Source organism: Gracilinanus agilis, chromosome 5, assembly GCF_016433145.1.
Source record: "Gracilinanus agilis isolate LMUSP501 chromosome 5, AgileGrace, whole genome shotgun sequence".
NCBI lineage: Eukaryota > Metazoa > Chordata > Mammalia > Didelphimorphia > Didelphidae > Gracilinanus > Gracilinanus agilis.
Genome location: NC_058134.1, coordinates 229,867,988 through 229,881,043, shown reverse-complemented (window position 1 = coordinate 229,881,043; position 13,056 = coordinate 229,867,988). Strand labels below are relative to the sequence as shown.

The following is a 13,056-nucleotide window of genomic DNA, read 5'->3' as shown; positions in this document are numbered from 1 at the left end:
CTCCCCCTCTCCACACATGCCCTGCTGCCCGGAGCCCAATGGGAGCACTCTCTCCCTCCCCTGTCTGGGGTGAAGTGGGGAGTGGGGGGCAAATTGGGGGGTGCAACACACAGGGAGGCTACATTGCACCTGATCTGGTGGAGGTGGGGCCCAACACTCCTTCTATAAAAGATTTGCCAGCACTGGTCTAGGGGACAACAGAGGTAAAATCTACACCCAGTACTAATGATAGTCTTCATTCTATCCTCTCTTAAAATTGTTTCAGTTGTATTTGCCTCTTCATGATCCCTTTTGGTGTTTTCTTGGTAAAGATCCTGGAGTGGTTTGCCATTGCCTTCTTCAATTCATTTTACAGATGAGCAACTGAGGCAAAGAGGGTGAAGTGACTTGTGTAGGGTCCCACACCTACTAAGTGGCAGAGGTCAAATTTGAACTCAGGAAGATGAATCTTCTTCACTCCAGGCCCTGCATTCTATCCACTGAGCCACCTAGCTGCCTATATCTTAATAGCAACTTGGTCCTATTCTGAAAACTATTTCTTAGATTATTTTAAACCAAAATGATTCTCTTTCCTCTTCTTCTGGCAGCTTTCCAGGAAACATTTTGAAATTTTCCCTAATGAAAAATTGAGACAGAAAAGAAATATTAAGGCAAGTTGTTCTAAGCTTTAGAAATGGGAGAAAGAAGAGAAAAAAAATCTTTTTTTGGCATTAAATATAGTTTTTTAACAAGTGCTTGAGTTGAGAATGCAATTAGGAAATGAAATTAACCATACAATTTCCGTTTGGAGGCAGAATCTGTGGCAGCTGGCACATTCTTCAAAACGCATTTCATAGCGATAGAGCTCAAGGCAATTTAAGAGGGGATCGTCCTTGCCTGGGACTAGGAACCAGGAATACAGATTTAGGGTTTGGAGTCAGACCAGATCTTCTCCTGAGGACCCAGCCATGGGGGTAGAATGTGCAGTGGAGAGAATACATGCTCCGAGGATTTATTAACTACTCTCTGATCAGAGAAAATGTATCTGGCACGGAGATACAAAGACAGAAACAAAACTATATTTGCCCTCAAGGGGCACATATTTTACTACAATGGTGTGGGAGAAGTGTAGCACTTAAATATACTTATAAAGAGCAGAAAGAGAACATTAACAACCTGTGGGGATCAGGAAAGGTTTCCTGAAGGAGATGACGTATGAACTGAGTCTCAAAGGAATCTATTAGGGAAAGGAAAGGAAGGAATTGATTCCAAGCAAGAGGGACAAAAATTCAGAGGCAGAAGACTGAATACTGAAATTAGGAACAGAAAAGGCAATATGTCTAAGAGATTGGGAAATTAGGGTACGTGGCAAATTTGACCTCTTATTAATCATACCACTTAGTCTTAAAAAGAAGTAGAGGGGGCAGCTGGGTGGCTCAGGGGAGTGAGAGTCAGGCCTAGAGACAGGAGGTCCTAGGTTCAAATCCGGCCTCAGCCACTTCCCAGCTGTATGACCCTGGGCAAGTCACTTGACCCCCCATTGCCCACCCTTACCACTCTTCCACCTATGAGACAATACACCGAAGTACAAGGATTAAAAAAAAAGAAGAAGAAGTAGAAACTGGGTTAGGGCCCAGGAACAATCATAGGATCATGAATTTGGGGCTAGAGGGCATCTTAGGAAGTCAATTAATTCATCTCTCCCCATTTTATAGCTCAAGAAGGCTCAGGGTCCTACTGGTAGTAAAGAACAGAATCCTGATTTAATCCCAGGGCCTCAGTTTCCAAATATAGTATACTCTTTCCATTACCTGATGGCACTTCTTTAAACAAGATTAGCAGTCATCACTGTCCATGTCATGGCATATAATAATAATAATAATAATAATAATAATAAGCATGTATATGTTATTTTAAAGTTTTCAAAATACTTTTCCCATGTTACTTCATTTAATCCTTACAATTCTAGGAGGAAAGCACAATTACTACCCCCATTTTACAGATGAGGGAGCTGAGGCAATTTACCCAGATTCTCACACCTAGTAAAGTAGCTCAAGTAGCCTTCTATTCATTACTTCACCTAATTGACAAATAAGATACAGTTCTTGGTTTCAGGGAGTTTATTCACATTCTAGTGAGAATAAAGTACAAAAGGCAGAAATGTGCTAGAGCTAACTGACAGCTGAATTTATTGTGAGAGCATTTAATTCCATGTCAGAAATCAGCAAACTACATATCAGAGCCTGATTATTTTGTTCTTTGTCTATACTTAAGTCACAGAAAAATGTTCCTAACAATGTCTAAATTTATGAGAATAGGGTTTGGGGCTTTTTTTGAGAGTTGGTTGGCAAACATTCACCAACACACTAGTGGAAAAAAGACACAAAGGAAAGACTATACTCCGGTACATTTCAGGGATGAAATGTAAGGTTCTAGTTAACATGGATCTCCCAGGTTTGGATGTAGGCTGCTTTTTGAGGACTACTTTTTTGCCTTGACTTCAATACTAGGGGAACTTGGGATTTTGTCACTGATAATACTTACTCCATAAAAATCAGGCTAGTGCACATGCGTATGTGTGTGTGCATGGATGTGTACACACACACATACACGCACACACACGCACACGCACACACCCTGAGCTAGATAGCTTTTTAGACAACAGAGGCAATAGAATTTTAATATTCATATTGCAAGAGGCAGTGATGGTAAAGTGAGAAGGGGCTGGACTAAGATGTAGGGAGGCCTGGTTCATATATCACCCCTTAGACACAAGGTGGGTGGACGAGGTCCAGCCATGTAACTTCTCTAACTATCAACCAGTAAGCATTTGCTAATGTGTCAGGCCCTGATCGCCACAATACAAAGAATGAAACAATCCCTACGTGCCTCAAAAAACTCTTAGGACTACCCTGCTAAATCTTTGATGTTAGTGAAAAGAATCTGTGCCATCAAAACGTTCTGAAAGCCAGAAGGGACCACTTCTGTGGGACCTTCCTGAGGGACCAAGAAGCAGGCACACCTAAGGTGGCTGGAGCTGTCCAGAACTTTGACTGAGAGTCCCAACCCAATGGGTATCAGATTAATAAGGCTCTCAACTTCTGCTCCCTCTTTTTCCACAGAGCAGCCTCGTACCGAGTCTGAGTGGGAGAACAGCTTCACTTTGAAAATGTTTCTTTTTCAGTTTGTCAATCTGAACAGCTCTACCTTTTACATTGCATTCTTCCTTGGGAGGTAAGGCCATAAGTCTATGCATCTTGCCTTGTACTGGGAGTAGAGAATGGGCACACTACTGACCTGAGACAATACCCTACTCCATGGGCTTCCAGGGTTATGTGTGTGTCAGGTATGTGTATGCCTGTAGGGTGAGAGGAGGAGGATGAAAAAGGCCTAGAAATTAGTTGTATGGGAGGAGTGGTTATTATTAAAATAAAGAAAATCAGGAAAGTGTTCTTCCCACAAAGACCATGAGTTGATTACCAAGAAAACGTAGCCTACTAAGGCGACTGATGAGAATGAATAATGCCTAGTGGTAGAATAGAGTTGAACATCTTCCATCCTAATTCCAAACCTGTTTTGGCCTGTTAAAGAATAGAAGGAGGGTCTTTACCCCACTTTTATGACTCCCTGGAATCCAGAAAACACCCCCTTATCCTCTCAAAATTCTAAAACTTCCATTTGTGCCTTTTATGCTTAATATAAGTGGAGATCACGTGCATTTGTGGTCAATAGTTTTTAAACCACCCACATCCTGTATTAGCAGTGAAATCAGCCACTTGGATCTGAGGCCAGTACCAGAATTTTTCACAAGGAGGAGAGTAAATCAGATCTCTCTCTCTCAAAAGTTAATAGAAAAGGAGGAAACAGAAATGGCGGCAAGGAAGATTTGGAGACTGATATAAGAAGAAATTGATTTATAGTGAATGGGGCTGAAAGAGGCTACCAAACATGGCTCCCAGCCTCTATTCCTGGAGGTTCAGAGAAACCCCTTGATCTCCTCTCCCAGCTTGAGAAATTGCCTGGACCCACTAGACTCATGAAATGGACCCATCCACCAGTAACTGCTGCGAGAAACAAGAAAGGACAGTTAGTAAAGAAGGATGAAGGAAATTGATCAGGATGGATAATGTTATTTGTATTAGCTCTTGGTTATTGGCTCAGTCAGTGTGGGATTCAGTCCAAATTGTTTTATTTCCCAGGAGTCATTGATATTGATACAAAAAGCCAATTCAAAGAAATATGAAGATTATATTTTATCTAAGACTCAGTTTATAAAAATGTTTCTTCCAGTGGGTCAGAAGCACAGGCATCCATAGTAATGGTAATACTCTCCTAAGCCCAGCCCATCCAAACTCTGTGAACGTCAGTGGTCTTTTGCCAAACATTTGCTCTTGTATCAAATGCTAAATAGTGAATATTACATTGGAACAAAAAGGGAGAGCTGGTCTAGGAACTGTGGACAACCTGGAATGTCCCAGGAATTTCCCAAAGGTTTAGCTCATTCTGGAGAAAGATAGGGCTGTGCTAGCTCCCTTGGATAGGATGCCATCATTTTAGGTGGTTGGTTTTGAAAGAGGAGTTGGACTATGTGAAGTATAAAATGGGGGGGCTAATGTGTGTGGTACATTAATTTGCTCTCTTGTGTTGAAGGTTTACAGGACACCCAGGTGCCTATCTGAGGCTGATAAACAGGTGGAGATTAGAAGAGGTCTGTATTTTCTCCCAGATGCCTCACATCCTACATCCTTCAAATAAGTAACATGGGGGGGAAAGAAGGAAAAAAAGAAACAAAAGTCCTTGATTTGAGCCGTGTTATAACTAGAAGTTCTTAATGCCAGAAGTAAATTCAAAAGGGGAAGGGAGGGAATAAAAGTAAAGAGGAAGCTAACCTAATCCCATTTACACCTACAGTATAAGCTTCCTATACATATTTGTGTATATGTATATATGTGTATATGTAGTTATGCTGTTATAGAGGAAATTGGGGTATAAGTGTATATATATATATATATGCGTATATATACACACATATATATAATATTTTAGGGGAGAAAATGTGGGTAATGTATGTATGCGTGTGAATGTGTTTATACATATTTACATGCACACACATATGTTTTATATGTGTATACTTGTAACCCTAGTTCATAACACCTGACTCAAGCCCTAATCCTCTCATTTTGGCATTTTACCTTGGGTAAAATAAAACAGGCACTAGGACATATAAATATAGCTATATCTATTTCTCAAAGGTTGTGAGAAAAGGTGAGGAGGACCAGGAAGAAGGGAGAAAGGAAGAGAACAAGCCTGGTTCTTCTTATGTCCTTATCATTCTATAGACATTAAGCGTTGACCATGGCCAGGCACCATCCTAAACACTGAGCATACAAAAAGAGGCAAAAGATAGCCCTTGCCCTCAAGGAGCTTCCAATCTCATGGAGTTCTGTGTTTGTTTACATTGTAGTGCCACCCTAGCGGATGCCTTATTGATCTCTGTATGCAAATGGGTATTATAATGGTGCTAAAGCAGACCTGGAACAATTTCATGGAGCTCGGCTACCCGTAAGTACAAGACATTCTGACTTTAGGGTTCACTGCCTCCCGTGAACGGCCTGAGAGAGGGCCCATAGGCAGCTGGCCATCAGGGCAAACCAGATCCCTGAGGTGCTTCCTGGGTCTTTGGAAGGTAGGACCTATTTTAGAAGACTCAATACTAGTCACCAACAGGAGTAAGAGTGAGAGACATCACTGTAGCGTAGGAAGGGAGCTAGCCTTGGAGTCAAGAGATATCTGGGTCTGTGATTCACCCAGCTCTGTGATTCACTACTTTAGGCAAATACTTTTCCTTCTCTGAGATTAATGGAGTGAATTAAATGGCCTTTAAGGTTCTTTCTAGCTCAAAATCCATGCTTCTACTTCTGACACATATGATGGAAAAGTCACAAAATTTTCTGAGCCTCAGTATTTGCATCTGGAAAATGAGGATAATACTCCCTCTCAGATGCTGTTGGAGAAGAAGGGATCCAATCAAATAATGTATTAAGATAATTTATGAATTTAAAATGACATATGTGTCCACTCTCATTAGTATCATAGATCTAGAACCATAAGAGACCTCAAAGGTCATCTATCTATATTATATGTATATATAACATGTATTACATATAAATGATGTAACATAAAATAATAGTATATTATTCATTGACGAAGAAATGGAGATTGAAAGGCAGAGCTAGACTATGAACCCCGGTCAATCAATCAAAAGACATTTATTAATCACTTACTATATGCTGAGCACTGCCCTCTGACATCAAAGCCAACATCCTTTACATATACCATACTGCCTTCTAAGAATATGATTTTTAAAAATAAAAAATATGCTGGTAAAAGTCTGTGCTTAACCTGCTAAGAACCTTGAAGATGGAGCTCTTCTGAGTTTATACCTTGGTATTCATTCTATCCCAGGGATCATGGCCTTCATAATAAGAAGGGTGTATATATATATATATATACCCTTTCTGTAACCATTTTTGGAGAAGGATGATCACTTTATAATTTGGAAGCTGGCACAGCAGGTTTCAAATCTTACTTTTGATATATATTATCTGTGTGACCTTGGGCAAGTCTTTTATGTACCCTAGGTCTCAGTTTCCTCAGTGGTAAAATGAAGAGGTTGGACTAGATGGTCTTCAAAGTCTTTTCCAGCTTTGCATCTAAGTTCCTCTAAGCACATGAAGGCAAACGGGAGTTCAGGAAATTGGGGAAAAAATCTCAGAATGTTTCCTTTGAACAGCCTGCTGATTTTAACTCATAATAATATAATCTCCAAGTGGAAATAATGCAAGTCCATATAGCTGTATTCTTTGTGAGGTCTTTCTTTATTGCAAATAAATAAAACCAAGAATTCTGCCATGTTTGCAGTTTTAGTCAGTTAATTTTTATGGGGGAATATAAATCTGTAATGCTTTATCTCTTCCTATTTTTCTCGCCATTTCTGCCAGCTTGTGTCATAGTCCTTTATTAGGACATTCTATAATGATCAAGAAGATGCTATGGCCTTCTCTCCTCTCTTCCCTTTCACTTCCCACTCCCATGCTAAGGCAACTAACAGGCAATAGACGTTGAAGTCAGCCTCACCTCCTCCTTGGCAACTGCCATGGCAGAGAGTGGTTTGTTATCTTCATTTGTATCTCCTAAGTCCCTTATTACAAGCATTTGATTCTCCTTATCCAGCTTCTTAAGGTACCAAAGGAGAAAAGGTCAAAAACAAGGAAGTCTATTTCAGATCACTGAGTATAATGAGATTCTCTCCATCCTAAAGACCCATCATGGAAATACTATTCGAAATACAGATAATAAGGCAGGGCAGCAAAGTAGCACAGCGGACAGAGCTCCAGGCCTGGAATTGGGAAAACCTGGGTTAAAATCTGGCCTCAGACACTTCCTAGCTATGTGACCTTGGGCAGGTCACATAACCCCCCCATTTGCCTAGCCCTTGCCTTTCTCTCTTAGAGTTGTTATTAAAACAGAAAACATGGTTTTAAAAAAATAGATAATTCAAAAATGTCACTACGATAAAGGCCCTAGACTAGCGCTCCTAATCTGAGACCTACTACAAAGTCAGTAAATTTGAGAGTTTGTTGGTTTTTTTGGGTGCACCCAGTTTCCAATTTCTGCAAATCCTTTGCCTGCCTCAGCACTTCTCTTCACCATCATTTATCCCTACCCACAGCTATTCCACCCTCTGTTAAGTTGTCCCCGGGTGAAGCATTACCCTGTCCTCTGCATTTTTTCTTGTTGGGCCAATTCATTCTCTATTTCTTGTGGCTATAAGCATAAAGCTTGTCCTGACTCCTTAATTAAATGGCTTAAGCTAGATGATGCAGGTACTATGCTGATAACAGAAGAGAAGAAGAGGAAGCAGAGGAAGAGCCTTTTAAGGTTCACAAAGTTCATTACAAATGCTATCCTCACAATAATCCTGGGAGGTCAGTACTATCATTATGCCCATTTTACAGATAATAAAACTAAGTCTGAGTTAGGTTAAGTGACTTGTCTAGGATCATGGAGTTAATAAATGTTTGAGACCAAATTTGAACTCAGGTCTTCATGATTCCAGGCCCAGTGCTCTGGATTATACCACTGGCTGACTCAAAATTCTATCTGCTAATGGAAGAAATCTCAGGAATGCTCGGAAAAACAGAAGTACTTTTAATTATGTCACAGGATTGTTGTGAACCTCTAGAGAGATGATGGAAATAAAGCATCTAGTAAAGCATCTAGTAGATACACATTTTCCTTATTTACCACTGGTTCTGCTACCATCATGGACTCCAAAAGCCAAATCCTTCTTTCCCTTGTCTTGAATGTGTTCTTGAATTTTTCATTTTTCTTTTATTGTGTTTGCAATGTGGTGATTGATTACTTTGGTCTTGGAAAGTATTTTATATATGCATATTTTCCCACAAATTGATTTTTTTTTGTCGTGCAGGTTAATTCAGAACTGGTGGACAAGGAGAAAAGTCCGTCAGGAACAAGGCACACAGAGAAAAACCGGTTTCCCACAATGGGAAAGGGATTATAACCTGCAGCCCATGAATGCTTATGGGCTCTTTGATGAATACCTAGAAATGAGTATGGAAAAGTTCTTCTCCTTATTTTTTTTAAACCCTTGTACTTCGGTGTATTGTCTCATAGGTGGAAGAGTGGTAAGGGTGGGCAATGGGGGGTCAAGTGACTTGCCCAGGGTCACACAGCTGGGAAGTGGCTGAGGCCGGGTTTGAACCTAGGACCTCCCGTCTCTAGGACTGACTCTCACTCCACTGAGCTACCCAGCTGCCCCCCTGCTTATTTTTTAAAATGTAAATTTTAGCTCTCTGGCATGTTCTTACCTAAATCTATTCCTCCTCTTATTAGAAAGATGTTTGACTGGTAGTATAACAACAAAAATTACCTACTGTGTGTGAGGCACCATCCCAAGTGCTACCAATATAAATAATATTGAATAAACCATAACCCCTGTCCTCAAGGAGCTAAACACACCAGATAACACAGGAGGCAGAGCACTGTTCATAGAATCAAAGGACCTAGGTTCAAATCTTACCTATAATGAGTCCTACCTAGGACCTTGGATTCCCTGGGCCTCAGTTTTCTCTTCTGTAAAATGAAAGATTTTTAAAATGATGACTACTTTAAGAAATTCTGTTTTTGTATTTACTGTAGCAAAAAGATAAATTTAACATGAAGAAAAAGCAAATCAGTAAAATTTGTTTTTGACATCAAATGTACATTGGTCAGAATGCTCAGGAGCAAGTTCAGTGTTCATATCTTTCAAGGCCACTGGAGAACATAAATGAGTTATCAGAATATGGCAAACCAAGGAAATAAGAATTATTCAGCCAAAGAAAAAGTGTACTAGTCTCACATTTAAGAGGGAACTCTTCTCTTAGACACTAAATTTGAAAGCAACTCAAAAGTTTTCCCCCATTAGGATACTTTTCCTGGTTAAAAATATACAATTAAGTCTCTTTGGATACTAATAAAATACAAGTGCAAATCCTCTTTCTGTTATGAAATATTTATTAGATGGCTCATGCACTAAATATCTGCTGATGTTTTTAGAGTTTCAATTACACAATGCCTAAATGAAATAGCTTTAAGTACAAATCAAATTGAATACTAATGGCAGAATTTAACTAATAGAGTTTATTAAAAAAAAACCACTTGATAGCAGTGCTATATTGTTTCTTCCTCCCCAATAAAAGAGAGATATAGATGGTTGGAAGGAAAGAAAGAAGGAAGGGAGGGAAAGGAAAAGGAAGGAAGAAAATGGAAAAGAAAGAGAAAGAAAGAAAAAAAAAGTGTTTCTTATTTGCCAGACACTGTGAAACCCTGGACTGAAGAACACAAAAGTTAGATGATCTCTCATCTCAAATAACTTTCATTCTAATGGGGGAAGGCAGTACATAAGGAGCTGGAAAGCATGTAGGGGAGAGCAAAGGAGCCATCCCAAGTGGGGGTGCAGAGCAGCTACAGAGTGAGCCAGGAGGAAAGTAGGCAGCATGGCCAGGATTGTGATGATAGAGTTGCAGTGCTGGCAAACCTTTTCAGAGTTCAAATACCCAGAAGGCAAATTCAAGCTGTCTGTGAGCCCCAACATTACTAAGGGAGAAAGTGCTTGCGGGGCATGTAAAAATGACCTTGTGTGCTGGGAAGAGGGGCAACAGAGCAGCTCCCTAAGTGCTGACTCTGCACGCATGCTACGTCTTCGCCAATGGTGATATAGTGGTTCCAGGCAAGGTGTCCACTAGTCAATGAGTTGATGACCTTTGTGTAGAATCATCCTCAGGGGAGTCAAAACACCTGATGTGGAGAGTTATCTGGGAGAAGAGTAGACAGCATTCTTGGAATGTGAGGAAGAAATAATAATTATTGGGAATAATCAGTTTAGCACTCTACATGACATCTTCTGATTTTAAAATATAAGCACAGTGATATTGATAATTTTTATATAATGGGCACCTGTGTTGAAAGCACCTTTCCTCACTGCCCCCCTCTCAAAAAAATCCCCATCAATTCACCTTATTTCTCAAAGGGAAATTATCACAGCAGGAGTAGGGAAATAATTATTTATATTCCCTTAATGAGGGTGCATCCTGCAGACAGATCTCAAGCATCCAACTGAATTGTTCTTTATACTCAGTTTCATTTGTCCACTACATTCTAGTGCAGACCCAACCTTAACCATTTTTAAATTAGCATGTCAACACATAGGCAGTATGGCATGATGGATTGAGATCTGGCCTTGAAGCTAGGAAGACCTGGCTTCTACTCCTCCTCCTTTGCCAAATATGACCTGAGTAAACCAGGGCAAGTCTCTGAACCTATTAGTTACCCCCCAGACAACTTTTTATGACTTGAAGTTGCCAACCTGCATTGGTAGAGGGAGTTCCTTCACCTGGGAGTTCTCTTTAATTGAAATCACATTTATTAAACATGAATCCATGAGGTTTCCTATGTCTTTGCTTCTCAGATAACTAAAAGAAACACTGGACATATTCAAACCACAATTTTCCACTTTTGTTTATTCCTTTTCATTTTGTATTCATCTATTTGACCATTCATTCTTCAACAACCATTTATTAATCAGCTACTATGCACTGAGAAACAAAGTCAGATAAGACATAATCTTTGATCTTATGTAAGTTAAAGTTTGATAGGGGAAGGAGCTAAGTTTCTCTGCTAAATAGAACGATGATTCCAAGTGAAGTCACATTTTTTAATAAAGCAGATAGAATCTTATATTTAGAATCTAGAAGTTCCAAGTTCAAATTCTATCTTTGATATGGGTTTTGTGATCATGGAGAAGTTAAATTTTTGAAGTCTCAGCTTCCTTATCTACAAAATGATAGACCCCTAAGGACTCTTACAAATCAAAATTTTATTACTATGAATCTTATGATATTTATAACTTCTCTCAATGTACCAGATTTCATGGAAATGTAGTAAAACTTATAGAAGTTTTCACCCATTTGAAAAACTTCTTGGTTATTATATTTCAAGTTGGCAGACAGAAATATAAATTCTATTTATGAAGTAATCTAATTATAGATCAAGTATACAAAATTTCACAAAAAGGTTAGTTGTTTAAAAATATATAGCAAAAAATCCCAAGCAGGTCAATGAAATGAAATGCCAGTCAATCAATCTGCAACAGAGACATCCCCAAATTTGGCAAAATAATTATAATTTCAGTGATTTTATCACTTCATGCATCAAACCCATGTGTAATTAAAGCTTTCTCAAACATATTAATTCCTATATATTAAATACTGAATTAATTTAAAATAATTTCAAGATATTAGCAAAATGCCCTGCTACTAAAAACAAGATTCCAAACCAAAACTAACATAAGATGTTAAGAAAAAGAAAGGTGATAATCTAGGTGTCAGAACATGCTCAGATTTTAGGCTCATTTCTAGATAATTTATTTTAAGACAACATTGACTAGCCAGAGAGTTTCTGGAAGAACAAAACTTCAATCATAAAAAGACTAGAAACTTTGGTATATGAGTTTCAGTGAAAGAGACCATACTGTTTTGTCTGTCATCATTTAGAAATGGCATTGATAAGCAGGAGAGCAACAAAGGAGGTAAAAGACTTCACATCCATGCACTGTGAGAATTAGTCAGACACCAAGAATGGGTGTGAAGTATTGTGCAGTAAAAGAAATGATGAATTGGGGGGACATAGGTCCCATTAGAGAAGCTATTTAACTTTGATAAGCCTCAGTCTCCATTTATGTAGGTTGAGTAGTTGGACTAGATGATTTCTTAATCAAAGATCTATGATTGTATATGTCTTTGCCTCTAATGTTTCCCATGAGGAAGTAAAGATATGGGGGCATCAGGGGATAGATTTTGGGAAGTAGAGGGAAGAGCAAATTCTTTGACTTTGAAGGGCTGTCATTAGGAAGAGGGATTAGATTTGTTCTGTTAGGCCCCCAGAGGGCAGAATTAGTAGTAATGGTCCAGAGTTGAAAGGGGACAAATTTAAGACCTGATAAAAGGAAAATTTACTAAATGATTAGAGCTTTCTTTTTTTTTTATTTATTTTTTTTACATTTATTAATATTCATTTTTAACATGGTTACATGATTCATGCTCCTCCTTTCCCCTTCAACCCCCCCCGCACCCCCCCTACCCATGCGCATTTCCACTAGTTTTGTTATGTGTCCTTGATCAAGACCAATTTCCAAATTGTTGGTAGTTGCATTGGTGTGGTAGTTTCGAGTCTACACCCTCAATCATGTCCACCCCGACCCATGCGTTCATGCAGTTGTTTTTCCTATATGTTTCCTCTCCTGCAGTCCCTCCTCTGAATGTGGGTAGCATCTTTACCATAAATCCCTCAGAATTGTCCTGGGTCATTGCATTGCTGCTGGTTCAGAGGTCCATTACATTCGATTTTACCACAGAATGTCAGTCTCTGTGTATAGAGTTCTTCTGGCTCTGCTCCTTTCGCTCTGCATCAGTTCCCGGAGGTCTCTCCAGTTCGCCTGGAACTTCTCCAGTTTAT

General features: G+C 39.3%; 1 protein-coding gene across 1 annotated transcript in view; it reads left to right on the top strand.

Annotated features, from left to right (window-relative positions):
* The window catches only part of ANO4 (anoctamin 4), a 459,137-nt gene that overhangs the window by 404,288 nt on the left and 41,793 nt on the right, over positions 1 to 13,056 (top strand). The window contains exons 21-24 of the mRNA XM_044677798.1: positions 3,102 to 3,213; positions 4,630 to 4,687; positions 5,444 to 5,541; positions 8,471 to 8,613. Coding sequence (XP_044533733.1) covers positions 3,102 to 3,213; positions 4,630 to 4,687; positions 5,444 to 5,541; positions 8,471 to 8,613 — 411 coding nt within the window. The remainder of the gene's footprint in view (positions 1 to 3,101; positions 3,214 to 4,629; positions 4,688 to 5,443; positions 5,542 to 8,470; positions 8,614 to 13,056) is intronic.